Genomic DNA, 19576 nt, shown 5'->3' with positions numbered 1-19576 from the left:
ACTAGCCGAGTAACGGGGAATTTGACTATATCATTCTCTCTTGTTGTATATTGCAATCAACTTTTCAATAGTGAGTTAAGCGATATGTCTGTTATTCAGTAGTGACTTAAGCGATATCACTGTTGTGCATATTTGTCCATCTCTAACACTAATGTTTTGGTAAACAAGAAGAACCAAATTAGACATGAGCTACATACAATTTGAAAGCGGCAGAGAAAAGGATAAGGCGCGCCAGGAGCTCCGGGAGGCCCGGGAGGCGATGCTGCAGCAGGCCAAGGAGCGGGCGGAACTGCGTGGGCAGCGGGAGAGGCAGAAGGAGCTGCGCGGCGAAGCCGACTGGATGCTGCCCGCGTTGGCCAAGAAACTGGAGAAGCCCGCCAAAAAGTCAAAGAAGAATGTTTCCAAGCACAAGTCCAGGTCCAAGTCCAAGTCATCGAAGAAGAGCAGGAAGCACCGCAACAGCAGCAGTAGCAGCGAAAGTTCCACTTCATCTTCCTCCTCGTTCAGTGAGGATGAAAAGGAGCGCAAGCGACGCAAGAAGAAGTCCAAGAGGAGCCGTAAGGAAAGCGCCAGCGAGGACGAGTGGGTGGAGGCTCCTCCGCCTCTCGCGGCGGACAATGTCACTAAGAAGGAGCCCCCTCAGCGGGACGACTGGATGACCAGCGAGTCTCTCCTTCTGAAGACGTTCTCCAGGGAACGCAAGGAGCCAGCGAAGCCCAACGAGAAGGCCCAACAAATTGATGCCTACGATCCGGCCAAGAGTGGCCGTGAGCTCAATCCCTACTGGAAGAGCAATGGCACGGGTCTGCCCGGTTTCCAGAAGCCACAGGACGACGATGAACGGCAGGCCAAGCCGCATTCCAGCAGCTCCGCACAGGGATCCTCACGCGGTTGGCGAAAACCAGGCGCAAAGGCTCCCAGTCCGCCCAGAAGAAGCAGATCCCGCTCCAAAAGTGCCACATCATCTGATGAGGAGGAGGAGGAGGCGGTGCAGCAGCCCAAGTCCAGACCATCCTGCCTCACAGACGAACAGATCAATGAGCTGGCCGGCAAGGCCATCAAGGCAGAGCTCAAAGGAAAGAAAGAACTGGCGGCGGAACTCAATCAGCAATTGGAGGCCGCACGGAAGGAGCGAGCAGAGTTCATTGCCTCCGGCGAGTCAGTGCGGAATGCAAATACCAGGCCAGCCAAGTCCAAGGCCTCAGCAGAGCACGTGCTGCTCACCAAGGTGGACCAGAGCGGCAACGTGCGTCCGCTGGTGCAGTCCGGCGATCCGAACGAATCGTACGGTGGCAGGATGGGACCAAAACGCGGCAGCAAGAAAGTGGACACCCACGTGGATGGTCAGCGTGTAAGATACTTTGCCGATGATGACCGCTACGATATTAAGCAAATGGTAAGTTCAACTTTCAAAAGCAAATACTAAATAGTAACATATTTTAACCTCCAGTTCGAGCGGGAAAAACACGCCACAGCCGCAGAAGTCAATCTCCAGTATGCCGACATTGTGTCCAAGCACAAGAATCCCAACGATGACTTGGATGACATATTCGCTGATAAGGTGCGCAAACAGATCTCAGCCAGCGATGCTGAAAAGCGGGAGATGCAGAGCGCCATTAGGGAGCACGAGAAACTGGTGGCCACGCTGGACAACTGCGAGCGGTGTTTTGACTCCGCCAAGTTGGACAAACAGCTGCTCGTTTCCCTGGGCGATAAGATCTATCTCAGTTTGCCGTGGTACATGGGCCTCCAGAGCGGTCACTGCATTCTGACGACCCTGCAGCATGTACCCTGCTGCACGCAACTAGACGAAGATGCCTGGGAGGAGATAAGCAACTTCCGTAAGGCACTCACCCGCATGTTCGCTGCCCGGCGCCAGGATGTCGTCTTCTACGAGATTGCCAACAAGCTGCACCGTCGGCCGCATCTCAGCGTCCACTGCATCCCAATTCCCGCCAGCCAAGGAGAGATGGCGCCCTTCTACTTCAAGAAAGCCATCGAGGAATCGGAGCAGGAGTGGTGCATCAACAAGCAGCTGGTCTCGCTGCGCCAGAAGTCCCTGCGGGCGGCCATTCCCAAGGGCCTGCCCTACGTATGGGTTCACTTCGGCATGGATTCGGGCTTCGCGCACGTCATCGAGGACGAGGATCGATTTCCGGCTAACTTTGCCCAGGTTCGTTGGCATTGCTTGCTCTTATTTGACTCATTTGTATGCTGATTGCACTATATACTTTCAGGAAATCCTCGGCGGAATGCTGGAGTTAAATCCCAATGCTTGGCGAAAGCCGCGAAAGGAGGCAAACCCCATCGGAAAGGTGAAATCCTTTGCTGAAAACTGGAAGAAATTTGATTGCACACAGAACTAGAAAAATGCATTGTAAAAATCAGATATCCCAAGATCATTTAAAGTCAGAAAAATGTAATATATATTTTTATATACATTAGAAAAACCGTTTCAATTTGCATTTTTTTTATAAAAATAAATTTCAAATTATGAAACGTCGATAGCACTAATCGATTTGTATTTCCCCCCGTCAGTATTTCGCAACACTGGTAAACAGCTGATTGAAATAAATAAATATTTAGGAATTTGTTTTTGTGCTTGCTAACGAATTTCGCTTCCATTTATTGCAAGAAAAAAAAAAAAAACAAAATAATACAAATAGAGGCATAGTGGGCCAGTAACTGATTGCACACCATGCTGCAACGCAGAGAAAAGAGAGCTCCCCCTTTCAATTTGAAGAGATCTTTTTCCAACGAGGAAGTTGCCTAGAAAAGTTCATCAACAATCCAGGAAAATTTCATCAGTTCAGTTCTGAGTGAAAAGTGCACCGACACTGCAACTGGATGTAATCACGATCAGCAGAAGTAGCTGAAGTCATCCGAGGAGTGACAGCACCCAATGCCCCAGTAGCATTCAAACTGAAAAATTCCCCGATTGTGGCCACTGCCATGTCCGTGTCCCAGGAGAATTACACCCGGCGGGAGCTGTGATGGAGCGCTAGGTATTGGCCAGGATGTGGCCAGCCGCCCTGACACGCCTGCTGAGACGCCGGATTGTGTACATCGTGCTGGTGGTACTGCTGCTCATCTACGGATTCGGACACATTTTCGATCGGGTGAGTGCAGGTGCTCCAACTAGACCTTCACAACATGGTGCAACCCGTTGGCTAATTGAGTTACCTTTGTATGCGCAGGACTCGTTTTCCGGCCTGCACTATGACGAGTATGTGGTGCAGCGCACACGACCGCTCCTGTGGACGCAGCAGCTTCTGGCGCCGGAGGAGCAGCTCAATCGCACGCGCGGCGATCCCGAGGCACGCTGCCGCAACTCTGTCCAGGGCCGCCAATGGCTGGCGGACGAGCGAGGATTCGTGTGCCGACGCGAGGAGGTGCTAACCAACGGCTGCTGCAACCTGGAGCTGCCCGGCATTGGATACTACAGCTGCCGCACATGCAATACCAGCACCCACTGTTGCGGTGTTTATGAGTATTGCGTCTCCTGCTGCCTGCACCCCGGACAACAGCCGCTGCTGGAGCGCGTCCTGCAGGCGCCCAACACGCCCAAGTACATCTTCGCCAGCGTGACGGACCACTTCGAGCTGTGCCTGGTCAAGTGCCGCACGAACTCGCACTCCGTGGAGCACGAGAACAAGTACCGCGATCCGGCGGCCAAGCATTGTTATGGTCTAACCGATGCGCACGAATCCCAGCGTGATGTTGCGCCCCAGTGAGCCAGTCGCAGCTGACCACTGCGTTCACCTTCTACTGACCACCGTCCAGTACGATGACTCTGCCTTGTGTACAACGTTTTCGGCCGGCACACATAGACGTTCAACGGATGAGCTTTACCTCGAACTAGAAATGAGAAAGTTTTAAGTCATCAGCTGGTTCGTTGGCAATATTTCTACTAAGTCAGGGATCGCTTTAGGCTAGAAGTAATACGTTTTCTCTCTTATTTACTGCTTAATTAATTCATTAATAACAACTATAGAACATAATCGATCACATTTTTTTTTTTTAACTAAATCGAATTTAGTTTGTATCTTTAGCCAACAGATGTTTTATAGCTCTTTTTTATGTTTAATGGCTTTAATTTTATTTTATAATGCAATATTGCCTAGCCATAAGCTATAGAAATGTGCAATTTTCGTATTTTAGCGTTAGACGAATACAATTGATTATCCATGTTTAATTGTGTAAATAAATAAGCAGTGGATATAATCAAATAAGCAAGAAATAGTGTGGTCAACATTAATTTATTTATATAGTCTCTTGATCAAATGAACTAACTATTTAAAACAAATGCGTGTGCTTCTTATTAAAACAAGTCAAATTTATTTATGTAACTTTTTGAAATGAAAGAAGATTCTTTAATTTGTTTACTATTCTACTGGGATTTTGATAAATCCTTGGATAGGTAGGTACTCCGAATTTAGTTACGTGGAAAGTGTGAACGGTTCCTGGTGCACCACCTGACCCTCGATGCCGTAAAAGATGGTGCCATCCTGGACATATCCCCACGCCATGCGACGCGACGTGAAACTGATGCCCAGGTCACCGGAGTGGCCAACCACGATGGCGCCACCAGTGCCACCCAGCCGTTTGGTCATCTCGCGGCACTCCTTGTCGGCGGCTGCCTGGGCGGACAGTCCCTGGTACTCCATGGCGGACAGAATGCGCTGGGCCAGATTGTAACGCATGAGGGTCTCGCCATGTCCGGTGGTGGAGACGCCTCCACGGCAGTTATCCGCATAGGTGCCGCTGCCGAGAATGGGTGTGTCCCCAATGCGACCCGGCCACTTGCCGGTGATGCCGCCGGTGGAGGTGCCCACCACTATTTGGCCCGATGCGTCCATGGCAACCGCTCCGACTGTTTCGCCACTGGGATCCGTTTTCGGCACCGGCTTGTCATCGGTCAGTTCGGTGCGCGCGAAGAAGGGATCCTTGCCCTGGGCCACCTGATCCTCGAATTCCTTCAGCGTTAAGCGAGCCCCCTCGGTGACCAGTGCTCCCGGCTGCAGTCGTTCGCTGCCCGTGGCTAGTGCCAGCTCCTGGGCCGCTGCGCCGCCAAGAAAGGTGTGTCGCTGCTTCTCCATCAGGCGACGCGCCACTGTAATCGGGTGCATCACATCCCGCAGCAGGGTTATGCAGCCGGCTCGCAAGTCGCGGCCCTCCATTAAACTGGCCTCTAGCTCCACCTGGCCACTGGTGTTCAGGCAGGAGCCGTAGCCGGCGTTGAAGTTCTCGTCCAGCTCCATGCTGCGCACCGCCGCCTCTACGGCATCCAGGGCACTGCCTCCGCCGCTGCCATTGTCCGGACTCAGTAGCCCCCAGGCGGAGCGCAGTGCCTGCTTAATGCCCGCGAACTTGCCCGCTATCCTGGAGTCCGATATATCACCGGCTCCACCGTGAATGAGCAGAACTGGGCGTGGCATTTCGATAATATTCGCTGTCAGCTACGGAGATTTTATGGAGATGTGGCAGGCAGCTCGAGCAGCCGATGTCTGGTGCTCGGATTGCTGGGGGAATTGTTTTATACTTTTTTTTTTCTTTATTGTTTGATACTCTCTTTGTCTTTATGGCTCCTTTGTTGGCGGGGACAATTCCCTGCTCAAGGAGTCCATTAGCAACTGAAGTGATTTTAAATCCACTTTTGACATATTTTCTATATTATTTTTATTAAGTTCGTATGAAATTGCTTGAAATATTATTTTTTAATGAAGTTTACCGAAGATTTTTATGGTTAGGGTATATAAATGATCAGTTTTTTCTTTTGAAAATATTACAATTATGGAAAAGGCTTTCGTTGTCGGTGGTTTTGTGGTCTTTCTTATCTGAAATATGTATTTCAATATGGTTTTAAGTAAATATTAATAACTAAGAAACCATAAATTTTTAATATGATATAGTATTTTTCACACTTGTATCAACAATATGCAACCCAAAAGGTGTAAGGGTATTCGCGCTTCGACATTAATTAATTTATTTATGTGGCTCTCTGGCTTTCGGTTTTTGTTTTTTTCTTCTTCTTCTTTTCTCTCATATGCACTGTGATAAGGCGAATAATCAGGTTGTTTGTGCCGAATAAATATTAAAAAATTATTTTAATGGGCGTGTGAACCAGCATTTAGATAAGGGGGTCTGTATGGGTAGAGGTGCAAATACATACATATGTATCTTGTGGCATCCGACTCTTTCGAATCTCTTTGGAAAACAGGCTTAACTTGTTGGCAATGTTTATGAAAAGGCTCGAGGAATGGAAAAATAAATATTACTCTCCACAAATACACACTTTTCAGCTCTTTTAATCGTTCAATCGTTTTTGGTCGAAATGGGCTATGATGTAGTCAATCAAATATCCAACAGATGTGATGGTTCTTTCTAAACATACCACTATTTTCCATACCATTCAATGGTGAATGGCTAATTTCGTGGCCATTGGCTATGCCATATTCATCTCCATCCCCATCCATTCCCATACCCAGTGACATGTTAAAGTTCAATGGTCTTTGCCCGCCGCACGCGTCACTTCACCAGCGCACCACAGTCAAGCACGCATATGGAGTGCAGCACCCTGAGGGGCATGACACCACCCAACCATCATACCCACCCATCATCCAACCAATCACCATCCCACCCACCATTCCACTTTAGGCTGATACCTTTGGTACCTTTTTGTGGCCAAAATTAATAGCATCAAAACGAAGAGAGATATTTAGTTTCTGTTTTTTTGTATTGGGTTACACTAGGCGATATTTTATATGATACCAAAAATTATGGGTGTGGCACCGCCCCTTATATTTACTTATGTTACCAAAATAAATATCTTTAAAGTAATACGAAACGAGAAAAAGACCTAGTACGGGGCATTCCACCAAGCAACAAGATGTTTCTATCTTAAATTAGATATAGTGCGTGTTTAAATTGCTTGATTTAAATTAATAAACATTTATTTTACACCTACATATATGCTTACATTATTATTATATATCAATATTTCTCATATTTTATAGGAGAGTGCTTTTGTGGATTTAAAAGCACTGCTCGATTGTTTAAACCAATTGAAACTTGGTGGTGGTGTGATGGTGGGGTTGCCGTGAACTGGTTTATATGGCCGGGGATTCCCGCGCCAGTACATCGGAATATTCGGTGCACACTCGAGTGCATAATAACATTTTATGGCATCGAACCGTGAGCATGGCTTTGCTTGAACTCTGACCCCCTTCTCGTTATAATTTCTCCCATTTCTCTGGGGGGCCTGAATGAAGCAATTTTGGTCATCCTCTCCAGCCATTTACCCCGCTGCCGCTGCCAATTTTTTTTTGTTTTTTGCCGCTGCAAATTTTCGAGCGAAAAGCCCCCGCCCCAATCGTTTGGGGATCAAACGTAAATTTCACTTTGTGCAGCGGCGAGGAGCTCACAAAAAAGGCCAAAGAAACAGCTGCAGGAACAATAGACGCGCTGAAATGGGCGTTAGACTTTGGCGAGGGTGGGTTGGTTGGGTTGGTTTGGAATTTATAAATCAAAATGTCAGAAATTGTTAACGATTCGAGCAGCGATGGGTTGTGTGTCAGTCGTCGTCCTCACATGACCCCCATCATCGCAATGATAGTCATTATCATCGCCATTATTGCCCCCAATGAACTCTTCTTCTCTTCTCCAGCGGGCTGTGCTTAAATTGGCCAAAGGATAAGGGAAAGGACCCGGGGTAATAGTTGACGTATGTACCTTCTGGCCTTAGCGATTTAATTGGGTGTGAAATGCTCATAACAGAAAGGTTGCATATATGGATATGGATGGGGATGTGGATAGAAATGTGGGGGAAAATGGGGATGCACAGGTGTGCGGGATTATGGAGTGCCACTCGGCTCATTATCGGATTAAACTTAAATATCCGAACAGATACTTCAATTCTCTTCAATGAATTTGTACAACTGCAGGCGAAGATTTCATTTAATATCGAAAATTAAAATATATACAAGTGTGGCGAATGCCACAATTAAATTGGCTTTTCGCTGAACCAAACCCCTCGAATTAACGCATTTCATTGTTCACAACAAAATATGCCGCGCCACAGTATTACATAAAATATATATTTAAATTAAGGTTTATCTCAAATGCAGGCAATCTGGTTTTAACTATAATTTACTCTAATGAGTTTTTAATTGCGAGCAACAAAATCCGATTAGTTAATGCTAAATTGGTCATTCTCGACATATTCATTATGCCAAATTTCTATCTGCAAATATATTGGGTCTCTTCAATCAGTAAATATAATTAATTATTTAGTTTAAATTCATAACAAATTCCTATCTATTCCCAATATAAAAAAGTCAATTTGGAATAATATATTTTAGGAACAGGATAACTATACATTTCCTGCTCAAGTCGCAGCTGAAAAGTATGCTACAATAATGATTGCATTGGCATTGAAGCATGAGCATTGTCTGATTGGAGAATCCACATCCAAGGGACGACCATCGTTCTACTCGTAGATAACCAAAGTAACGTCAGGGATCAAGGTCGCAACACCTGAGATCCACCTGTCGATTCCTTAAGGGCAAGTGCAGCGGCAGTGGGCATCGGAAATCGGAAATCGGAAATCGCAACCGGAGTGACATTGACAATGGCGACAAAGACGCCAGAGAGCCTCTTTTGTTGCGGCTTACGGCTGCCATTCAATGGGTTCCATTTCCACACTATGTTCCACCCACCAACCCCCATTCCGACCCAGCTCAACCATTCCATGGGAAAGCGGATAATTTGCTGTCTCTGGCATTTCCCGAGGAGCCTGACTGCGGAAAACACCTTCTCGGCTCAAGTCATTTTCCAATTAAGCCCGTTTTTCAACCGGACTGGTTTTTTTTATAGACTGTTAAAAATTTGACTAAAATCAAGAAAAGATATATAAATCTATAGCTCTATAAATCAAATAACATTAAACGGTTAATGTATAGTATATGGCGAATAGGATTGATAAAGCCAAAAAATAACAATTGGTCTATGAATAAATGTTTAAAAACTAAACATATTTGCTTAAATTGGGTCGCTGTTTTATTAAACAACTCAGATAGCAAAGTTAACATATACCGATATTAAGACACCAATATTCACATTGGTTTAATCGTACAGTTGGCACTTATTTCTCGCAGTGTCGCACTGAGTAACTTTAACTCTTGATTGTGCGGCAAATTTCGCTCGGTTTTGATTCCTAATGGATTCAGGATGGATGGATTGTAATCCATGTTGTCCTATCGGTTACACTTGGACACTTGGCAAGGTCGTTGTCCTGCGTCCTTTGAACATCCTGGCTGGCAAATTAAATTGTCAGCTCCCTTTTGGCCATCTATTTCGCATTGTTTTTTCCGTCCGAACGACACTCCACCCACCGTTGATTTCAACTTGACTTTGATTTGATGTCTTTCGGTCTTTTCCGTTCAAAGCGGCCACTTGAAAATTAATTTCGAATAAACCGCAGGCGATCGACAGCTCAGCACAGTGGATATTAACGTTTTATCCAGTGCCAGATAATTGAATTTATCGACGTCTCATCGCAAGTTTGTTTGGGCCAAATTGCGTGTTATAACTTAATTTCCTTGCCATTGCCAACTCGCAAGTTGCCCATTCAGCGACTGCAGCAATTTGAATACATTTATATAGACTTATATAGTACTATTTATACATTCTATTTGGCCCACTTTTATCGATTGTTGGGAATTGACCTCATTTATGCGTTTATTGTTGGCCTGGACTTGGCTGATAAAAATTAAAGCTGGCTCACACTCGAAACACGTAGAGCTAGCTATCTGTTATATGTAATAAATAATATTCTTTGTAAAAAGATATTTCAAAGTATTGTGATATTTTAATTATTTATTTATTTATTAAATATTTTTTTATATTTAGTTATTACAAATATATTGAGTGCAGTGTAGATGACCCATAGAGGGAAATGATAAAGTTTTCCCTCGCCTTGGAAACTTTTGTGCTGAAATCTGCTACCAATAGATAGCTTCCTTAATTCTATTCAATCTACCACGAAACTAATTCAATTTCAATATACTTTGGACTGATTTTGGCTTGAGTATTTGGTTAATTAAGTGCGATGCTGTGTTGGGCACAGTGATAGTGATGTGTCCTTCATGTATTTAAACCTTTAACAATATGAACAAAAATATACATACATATAAAAAATGTAATAGAGTGAATATTCAATAGCGATGCAAGGGATAAATAAACAATTTTCCCACCATTCAGAGCCACCGAAAGTTTTTCTTCCACTCGAGTTTTGTGTGCTGTTTCCATTTCCCCGGGGAAATCCCTTGTAAATTGCAGGGGGTAACAAATAACTTTTGCAATTGCGATTAATTTACGTGTTACTTTGCTCGCATGGATGTCCTTTTTTTGCTCCTTTATTTTTATTTTTGGTTTTTTCCCTTGTTATTGCAGTTTGCCCTGTTCTGTTTTGGGCTTCATTATGGCAATGAAGAAATATGAAGCAGCAAATGACAAGCAACAGGGGGTAGGGGGGGGGGGTGGAGTAGGGGTGTGTGTGTCCTGGGAACTGCTGGCTGGGTGGTGTGGTGGGTGGCAATGAACTTTCGCTGCGGCTGTTTACATGGTTTTACCGACAGCAAAGACAAAGGCAACTGGGGAACAAAGTTGATGAAACTCCCCAAAAAAAGGGGTGGTGGAATGGGGAAAGGGGGGTAAGGTGGTGGCTCATGTGGCGCTAACGGGGGCGGGGCGGTGATATAGTATTTTGCGACGCAGAATGGCTCTCCAGGCGTATATATGTATATAAGTGTATATGTACCTACGTGTCCAGTTGCTGTGTCCACTGTGCACCTCATGCTGTTCATGCAACACAGTATTCAAAGTTACCATACTCTTCGCATTTCAAAAATGATTCAAAATTTTGATTGCAATTCTATTTTGGCACATGTGTAAGTACTTTTGAATATTTATTCAAAATATTTATTAAAATATTAAGAAAGGTTTTAAGGTAAAGCTGATGCAAGCAGTAAATTGCACTTACAATGCCATTTCAGCCATCTTAAGTTATTTCAGTTATCCACACTTGATTGCAAATAAGATTTGCATTTCCTGCGTATAAACGCCACATTTTTGCAAAAACTTTCGGACAGGACCAATCGCCGACGAAAAGTAAAAACCAACAGGAGCAACGTTGGACAAAGGACATCAAACACTTGGCTTTTTATGTGTTATGTGTTGCCTTGGTGGAAATTTGATTGCCCACGTCCTTGGGTCACTCCCCTTTGTACCCCAACTCGCACCCCCCCCCCATCCTATCACCAAATCCTTCGCATCCCTGATCCTCCATCGCCTGTCGCTCAGTTGTCCTGTCTGCAAAAGCAGAGGCTCGCACACTCTCGAAAAAATATTTAAATAATTATGTCTTATAAGCAAAAGTATTACAAAATATCTAAATATATATATTTATATATTTACTGTTTTACTTATTTACTGTATACTTGTATTTACTGCATTTACTTACACTTGTATTGAATATCCATGCAAATTCCTTTGTGAACTAACACAGCTTTTCTTTCTGTGCACATATTTATTAGCTTTTACTCCAGAAATTTGTTGCGGCTTTCTGTGTGTGTGTGCATTTGTTTGTTTGTGTTTGCCTGTGTGTGCCCAAATACACACACACACACACACACACATCAGCCCCGCCCACTGCGTTCACATTTCACTCGATTGTCAGTTTCAGTTTTTGGCTCTTGAGACGAGAGTTTGTGTGTTCATTATCGCGGCTGTCCGCTTCACTCCCCCTTTCACCGCCCCCTTTCTTTTTTCAGTTCATGTGACAGTACCCAGCAAGGGGTATCATATTCAATTGAGGGGTATGTTGGCACTTAGGAACTTTGGGACTCTTGAGGTGAACGATAAGTTGGAAAGTAAAATGATGTGTTTCAAACTATATAGACAAAGAGATATTGAAAATAATACTACGGAAATTCTTTAGAACCTTTTCCAGTTTTGGCTGCATATATCTATCTATGTATATATATGTATCTATATATATATCTTATGTGGCATGTTAGTTACTTTGGCTCTGTTGACTTTTCTGCGAATCGATTTGCATGCTGCTCTTCTTTTACAAAGTCACATCGAGTCGCATCCGTCATTTGGCTGAGTGATGGGGATTGGGATTGGCCATATCCTTCTATGCTTCTATACTTCTATATGCGATATAGTGCGCCGATCCAGCAGTGCGGCTGCAATAACGCTTGCGACGACGCTCGTGTCTGGCTGCCCCGCGGCGTTGACCTTGAACTTGCAGCATGCGGCAGCTACAGAATTATAACGAACCCAATCCACCCCCCACCTGCCCATCAAAATTTTGCCCATCCCACGGGCAGAAAGTTTCGCTTTCTCCTGCCCCCATTTTGTTACACTCTTTTTATTCGGTTTGATACGCTTTTCGTTTCGTTTTGTTTCGCTTCGGTTTTCGGTTCTCCGGGCGAGTTGTTCGTTATTTGTTGTTTTTTGTTTTTTATGTGCGTGCACTGCATTCCGATTGGATTTCAGAATTAATTTGCTCCACAGCTCCATCTTAATCCGCACCCCACGCTCCACCTTCAATTTAACCACCTTCACCGCGGAGGAGCGAGTTGGAAAATTTACGGAAAATCTCGGTTTGAGGAATATTACGTCGACAATTAAGGGGATTTTCACAGCACATGCATCCTTGTAATTATTAATATTATTAAGTTCAAGCTTGAGTTTGAGCTTTCGAAGCGTTTTTTTGTTTAACAATTACCGCTTGACAGCTTTAAGTGACGGAATTTAGAGAGGGCATTAACAAAGCTATTACCAAATCAATTCCACTTTTAAATTCGATATTTAGTATTTCACAAAACACAGTGGCTTTAATTTGACTAAACTCTCGACTAAACCTTGATCCGTTTTCCCCTAATTTACATGTGAACAATCAAATGCTCAATCACTCAACAATACAGCAATTGGAAAAATCGTGCTGCAGCTGGTAAGGGTGAAGGTGGGAAGGCAGCGAGGTAATGGGAAAAGGAAAAAGGACGAAGGACCAAGGAGCTGGCCAAATTGGCGAGGGACAATACGGGCAGCTGTCCATAATAAATGTTGAGCCCACGTTTGTGGCCACGCACGCATTACGCCGCTTTCGATGGCCTTCGGCCACCAGCCCACTTCCCTCTCCCCGCTCTCTCCTCTCTCTCCCCACACAAACCAACCGCCAGCCGCACCAAATTGTACTTTTACCTGGACAGGTGGGTGTCCGGACCTACTCTATCGCAGTGTCATTGCGGGAGCTCAAATTGCGCCGGACTGCGACTTGGAATCCATTCACATCTACGCACTCCTTTTCGTCCTTTTTCAGTTTATATAGTTGCACTGCGAGAAATTAGCTTACACATTAGCTATTCATCTAATTTGCAAAAAATATATTGAAGAACTTACTAGAGTTGATTATAGATATAATTTGCTTTTTAGTAAGGATGTGAAATATCTATATCATATCAGATATATATACATAGCGAATCATGAATTTTTGTGTAGCGCTTGTGGTTTAATTTTTCATGCTAATGAAGGGGGCATGTTAATTGTTTGTGTTGCATTCGCCGCCTGGCAGGTGGCCAAACAAGCCCAAAAAAAAAAAAAAAAAAACAACAAAATAGGGACTCCCGTCCCAAGGAACCGGATACCAAGGATAATTGCCAGGCCATCAGGTGGGCTCACATTTTTTGGGTTGCGCCAAACAAATCATTGGCATTAATTTCGAAGCAGGAAATTAAGAAGCGTTCTTTGGACTACGCACTCAAACGCACACACACACAAGTACGGGAAGTACGGGGGTCAGGGGTCAGAAGGTGGGGCAGTTCATGGCCGGACAGCCTTGACCCTAATGCCTTCGCCTTCGCCTTTGGCTTTGCCACTGCTCTTGGCTTTTGGCCATCCGAGTCCAGAACTTTAAGTGATTTCGGTGGTGGCCTTGGCAAGGGGAAAACAATAAAAATCATTGCAAACTCATTCAGAAATTATATATAACTTATAACGCAGACAGTGGCGCGCAACGAATCCCTTTTTCGTTTGATAACTACAACGATTTGGATTGCATTCGCCCATCAAGGCATTAGGCTAAGTATTTAGATTAAATCTACATATACTTGCGGATGAATCAACATATATACATACTCGTATATCCTGTGCCTCTGCATACCGGCTTACATATGCGGTTGTAATAAAACTCTTGTGGCAAGGACGATTCAGTTTGAGATTTTCGAACTTTCATGTAAAATATGAATACTGTCGAGTGAAATGCGAAAACTTTACGCAGCGAAATCAATATGAATATAATGCATCCTTTAATGTGTAATATTTAAGATATTAAGTGGGACATCTGAAAATTGCTAGCATAATTCAGTTTTTTTGGTTTTTTCTTTTAACAGAATTTCACAAGAGATAACGAACTCACAACCACAACTACGATGGGAAACATTTAAAAGCAGGGTATCAATATCCGATCATAATATATGTTTTTATGTCCGCATAAATGGCGCCGTCTCGTGGGAAATGTTTCGACAATCTGTTGAATATTCGCTTTAATGTCTTTGTCTATTGATTTAATGGCCCCACGGGAGTTGGCCACCGAAATGCGGTCACATTTCTCTCTGGCACACCGAGAAAAACCGGAGAAACGAAGAGAGACGGCACGATGGAGGGTGAGCGAGACGGAATGTATCGCATATTTGCATACTAAGCTGCGTGTGTGCGAATGAAAATGGAATTTAACTCATTTTGATCAAAACGATACCAGCCACGCCCACTGCGCCACGCCCACGCGCTATCGCTTTTGCCTGCGAGCTGCCAATGTGGGCGTATGCGAATGGGGCGTGGCCCGTAATTACTGTCGGTGTGAGGAGGGGTCGGTTGAGCGGTTGAACTGCTGAATTTTCAAAATTTATAGCATACTTTTCGACGCATTACGTATACGCAGCGTGGCCAGAAAATTGAAGATATGCTCGCGTTCCTCTGCATATTTGTGAGTGTGCGTGTGTGCGAATGTAAGTGGCAAGAAAGTTGAATTTTTATTGAGCAAATTCACGAGTCCCCTTAAATATTTCAACACGCAGCAGTGAGAGAAATTGTCAAAGGAAAAACTCAAGGAGGCGTCCTGCAGCCGCGTCACTTTATGACACACCCAATGGCATCGTAAAAATCCAACATGCACTCCCAAGCACCTTCATGAGTAAGTCCCCACCTCATTCTCATCAACATCCCAGCGCGCGCCGCCACCCTTCAAAACCAGGTGTCCATTGCTTAATTCCGGATATCTTTCGTCGACTTTTGAAACTGCATTAAAGCCAAGTTATGGACCAGTACCTATCCCTTGGACAGTGAGGATGGAGCAGGCCGGACACGGATTGGACCATGCCATCGAAGTGCTTTACATTTAGTTAGTTATCTCTAGTAGTATCCCGGTATGCAGCTTGGTTATACTTCTCTTAAACAATAGCAATTAGTTATTATTCTGTTCGAAGAAGTGCTGTCTATCTGAATCTGGCGAATGCACATGACTGGTCATGCCACTTGGCTCAGCTAGTAGTACATAGTTCCCGGTAATGGAAGGTAGTCGCTGCAGAGGACACCACCACCTGAGTTGGAGTGGCGCAAGTGCGTCGTAAATAAATAAGCTGCATGATGCCAATTGATGGGGTGTGGTGCTGAGTGGTTCGGTGGCTCAGTGGCACAGTGAGTGGGCCAAGGACATTTGTCGCTGCAGGTCCGTAATTAGAATACATTTTGTTTACCAGAAGCTCCAGCTGCGACTGCACAAGTCAGCGTTATAGAATATCCACGTCAATGGCCGGGTCAGCGAGGGGGCGTGGCAGCGTATAAATTAAATTACCACGAGACAGGACTCGACACTCGGTAGCCAACAGGTGGTCCACCTATGAAGTCGCCTGTTTCCGCACATTTTAAACAACAAGTGGGCAAAGTCATTTGAATTTAAAGTTACACGAGAAAACTTGGCATCGCCCTTTTGCAGACGGGACAGCAACTCTTAAGGATCTCTTAAAAAAAAAAATATATATATATGTATTGCATAACTGGTCATTAGATAAGATATATCCATTAATTTCACCTTAAAACTGAAGTTAATTTGCTTGAAATCTGTAGAAACTTTCAATCTTCTATTGCAGTGATATCCCCTTACAGCATTTGAAAGAACGACATAATGATGGCTGTTTTGTTGTTGATTTCCTTTCGAATGATGGTGACTGGTTGCCACCGATCGAGTGGCATGTTCCAAGGCCAAAGCCTCCATCTGCTGCTCCCCTTTCCGACATTTCAGAGTCTCAATTTTCCGCAATTACCCCTTTTTGGCTGGGCCTGTTAACAAGCAGCAATTAGTCAGCGTTGCACTCGTTTGAAATGCAAGATGCAACAGGTGTCCTCTCTCCACTCGCTTTGCCGCCCAACCCACCTACCGCTTCGCACCTGAGCGTTGGGAAATGGGCAATGGCACTGGGATGTGGGATATTGGCAAATGGGAACTGGGTTGTGGGAACTGGGCCTGAAAGTGAAAACGGATGCCAAAACCCGTTGATGGCAAGTGGAGAGTTTCTCGCCGGGATGACAGAGATTGCGGAGATGTAATTAAGTCCACTGCATTTGTCATTTGTCAGAGGGGCTCCACAAGGACATGGTTAAAATGTCCTGAATGTCCCTTTTTGTCCTTTTTGCCACTCGTCATTCAGCTGTCGCCTGGCATTGTCTTCCCTTTCTGTTTTCTGAATTATTTATGCCAACGAGGCATTTTTCCACAAAGCCTGGCACAGAGCAGACGGATTACATCTTTTACTTCTTGCTCGAAAGGTATTTCAATGCATAAACATTCGTTTCGTTGAAATATTAGGGTTGCATGTTTAATTTACATTACATTTGTATGTTTTAGCCCTTGAATAATACCCTTTGATTTGACCCGATTTCCCCCGCGCTTTTCCCCATTTTCGCCATGCACAACTGCAACTGCAAATGCAACTGCAACTGCCACGGGAAGCAGTGTCTTTTAATTTACTGTGAAATGAGTTTGCCCAGTGTCGTCGGCCAAAGTGGGTGGCAATGGGAGCGATGTATATTGAGGGCCACGGATGGCTGCAATTGCTGACTTCTTCTCTAATTGACAGGATGGCAAAGTTGCCACGAATTATGGCCAACAACACATCAAGGTGGCGAGAGCGGGGTGAGCGAGGGGAAGTGCTTAATTCGACAGCCTGGGAGATTTATAAGGCAGAAAGGGTTTTTTTTCGCAGCGGGAAAACTCCGATGCTGACCTCTCAGTACAGAGTCCTTGCAAAAAAGAATAAGTCCTTGCATTACATATAATATCGGGGAATCAATTAGGGGTTCTACCATCATTTTTTATACTCAAAAAGTATGATAATAAAACATTTTTATTATAAGTAAAATAGCCACTGCGTTATGAATTAAGATGTGCACATGAACTTAACTTAATGTTCGCATGGTACACACACATTCTTATTTATAAATGTAATACAAAATGTGAGCTAAGGCTCCTTGGTAATATAATAAAATGCACAAAAGCCAAGTCTGCAACGGGTCTACCTTTTCTGCGTAATTCAATTTGCATTCGTTGTGCTTTTGCATAATTCTGAGATTCTTGGAGTCCGGGATCTGCTGAACAGACAGCTAATTGGCAGCTGATTAACATTCCCGACTCTTTTCGAGTTACAAATTGGATCATAATCCCTCAGCGTTAAGGGTCACGTCCAGTCGCCAGTTGATTTGGGTAGGACCGCCAATAATTTTTGGCTTTTTGTTGCACGAATTTCCATTTCGTTGACCGAAATCAACGGTCAGTGGAGAATCGAGTTATGTTTTCAAAATAATTAAGTCGCATTTTTATTAACACTCTTTTGCAGCTTTTGTCGTCGAGGGTATATGAACCAAATTGGGCTCATATATGGGGAACTATATTTCTATGAAACATTGTATTAACTTTTCGGTTTTTTATATTAGTTAATTTTCAAACATATTTATATCCGTCACTCGTAGATTCGTTGAAAAGTGTGCAACAGGCAGAAGGAAGCGTTTCCGACCATATAAAGTATTCTTTTCCATTCCATTCCATTCTTGATCAGGATCAATAGCCGAGTCGATCTGGTCATGTCCGTATGAACGCCGAGATCTCAGGGAGTATACAAGCAGATTCCGGAGATATAGACGCAGCGCAGGCCCATGTTGCCACGCCCACTCTAACGCCACAAACCGCACGAAACTGCCACGCGAACACATTAGACATTAGCGTGCATTTTGGAACACGCTCTGCGAGTGGAGATATTCCCCAAAGAGTGGGGAGTCCATTTTTCAATGTTCTATAAACTTATGTCGTACATAGATAGTTACCGTTTCTTTTCTTAACACTTTTGCATTTTTATCTTTTAGGATTCACCCATAAATAACGAAAAAATAAATAAATAAAAACTTCGCTGTGTTCCATATTCCATCGTTCCTCCATCGACGCTAACTCACGATTATTAACAGTTCGCAAAAGAACGATTCGATATGCTGCCTATCGAACTTATCGGTCCTAGCTTAACCGAAGCGTCAGTCTTGACAATTCGATCTAAATATTCTGGATTTGCAATTTAAAAAGCGTGTGAATAAAATTTATGATCAAAATGGACCCGAAATCCCACCAAAAGCTCTTCAAGGAAATGGCAGAAGGTGAGCCATGTGACAAACCGATACATCTTTAAAATCTTTAACATCTTTAAAACACACCCACCCACAGTCGTGTCCAATTCCAGCGATGACGGGGAGAAGTTGCTAACCAAAAACTCTAGCAACACCATCGAGAAGTCCGAGGAAGTCTGCAAGGAGCGCCCCGAAGCTGTGGAGCAGATGCGCATCGATGTCAATAACTCACTTGAGGACACGAACATGAATGCGGTGGAATCAGAAGCTCAAAAGAATATCGCCGGCCTTGATGAGGACCTTATCATGGAAGACTTCGGCGTCGAGGTCGTCCCGTTCCACGATCCCTGGTCCAAGCTATTGATAAAGCACCCCGTGCGCAACAAAAGGTGCGGCCATATCTACGACCGCGAAACGGTTTTAATGATCATCAAGGACAACATTGGCATCCTATGCCCGGTGCGCGACTGTCCCAACTTGTCCGACATCAAGTTAGAGCACCTGGTCAAGGACCCCGACGTGGAGCAGGAGTTGCAAAAGCGCAAGTCCGACAAGATCCAGAATGAAACTTCCTCGGATGAGGACTAAGAACAGGCAGGTCATTAATTATATATAATAAGCGCCTTTAAACTTTAGATTTTAATATGACTTCAAGTCTTGTTGAGAATTAACTTTATAAATAAAAAACACTCCTTTGGAATTTTTTTTCTATTGTTTTGATACATTTTTATACCCGTTACTTGTAGAGTAAAAGGTTATACTAGAATTGTTGAAGTGTATGTAACACGCAGAAGGAAGCGTTTCCGACCATATGAAGTATATATATTCTTGATCAGGATCAATA

At 44.1% G+C, this 19576-nt stretch overlaps 4 protein-coding genes across 7 annotated transcripts, besides 2 other annotated features; 3 read left to right on the top strand and 1 right to left on the bottom strand.

Annotated features, from left to right (window-relative positions):
* Positions 1 to 17: part of a mobile genetic element that runs on past the window's edge.
* Positions 18 to 147: 130 nt separating this feature from the next.
* CG9213 (uncharacterized protein) lies at positions 148 to 2607 on the top strand. 2 transcript variants are annotated; one of them, NM_176737.3, is made up of 3 exons: positions 148 to 1396; positions 1451 to 2173; positions 2238 to 2607. In NM_176737.3, the coding sequence occupies exons 1-3, from the start codon at positions 185 to 187 to the stop codon at positions 2364 to 2366; spliced, it is 2064 nt and encodes a 687-aa protein (NP_788910.1). In that variant the 5' UTR covers positions 148 to 184; the 3' UTR covers positions 2367 to 2607. The 2 variants fall into 2 exon arrangements, with proteins under 2 accessions (NP_788910.1, NP_001285277.1); NM_001298348.1 differs by having other exon boundaries at positions 2238 to 2424.
* On the top strand, positions 2534 to 4303 carry CG15643 (uncharacterized protein). 2 transcript variants are annotated; one of them, NM_176736.2, is made up of 2 exons: positions 2534 to 3119; positions 3198 to 4303. In NM_176736.2, the coding sequence occupies exons 1-2, from the start codon at positions 3018 to 3020 to the stop codon at positions 3732 to 3734; spliced, it is 639 nt and encodes a 212-aa protein (NP_788909.1). In that variant the 5' UTR covers positions 2534 to 3017; the 3' UTR covers positions 3735 to 4303. The 2 variants fall into 2 exon arrangements, with proteins under 2 accessions (NP_788909.1, NP_001285276.1); NM_001298347.1 differs by having other exon boundaries at positions 3198 to 4022.
* A 10-nt stretch (positions 4304 to 4313) lies between these two features.
* On the bottom strand, positions 4314 to 5690 carry CG7860 (uncharacterized protein). Of its 2 annotated transcripts, none has more exons than NM_132811.3 (1): positions 4314 to 5690. In NM_132811.3, the coding sequence occupies exon 1, from the start codon at positions 5436 to 5438 to the stop codon at positions 4440 to 4442; it is 999 nt and encodes a 332-aa protein (NP_573039.1). In that variant the 5' UTR covers positions 5439 to 5690; the 3' UTR covers positions 4314 to 4439. The 2 variants fall into 2 exon arrangements, with proteins under 2 accessions (NP_573039.1, NP_001285275.1); NM_001298346.1 differs by having other exon boundaries at positions 4314 to 5517.
* Positions 5691 to 18072: 12382 nt separating this feature from the next.
* Positions 18073 to 18328: a mobile genetic element.
* Positions 18329 to 18637: 309 nt separating this feature from the next.
* On the top strand, positions 18638 to 19430 carry CG42300 (uncharacterized protein). Its single transcript, NM_167451.3, has 2 exons — positions 18638 to 18762; positions 18830 to 19430. Exons 1-2 carry the CDS (start codon positions 18708 to 18710, stop codon positions 19318 to 19320), a joined length of 546 nt encoding a protein of 181 aa, NP_727865.2. The 5' UTR covers positions 18638 to 18707; the 3' UTR covers positions 19321 to 19430.
* The last annotated feature ends 146 nt before the right edge of the window (positions 19431 to 19576 follow it).

The sequence above is a fragment of the Drosophila melanogaster genome, chromosome X, assembly GCF_000001215.4.
Source record: "Drosophila melanogaster chromosome X".
Taxonomy (NCBI): domain Eukaryota; kingdom Metazoa; phylum Arthropoda; class Insecta; order Diptera; family Drosophilidae; genus Drosophila; species Drosophila melanogaster.
Note: the sequence above shows the minus strand (reverse complement) of the source record. Positions and strands in the feature narration are given on the sequence as shown.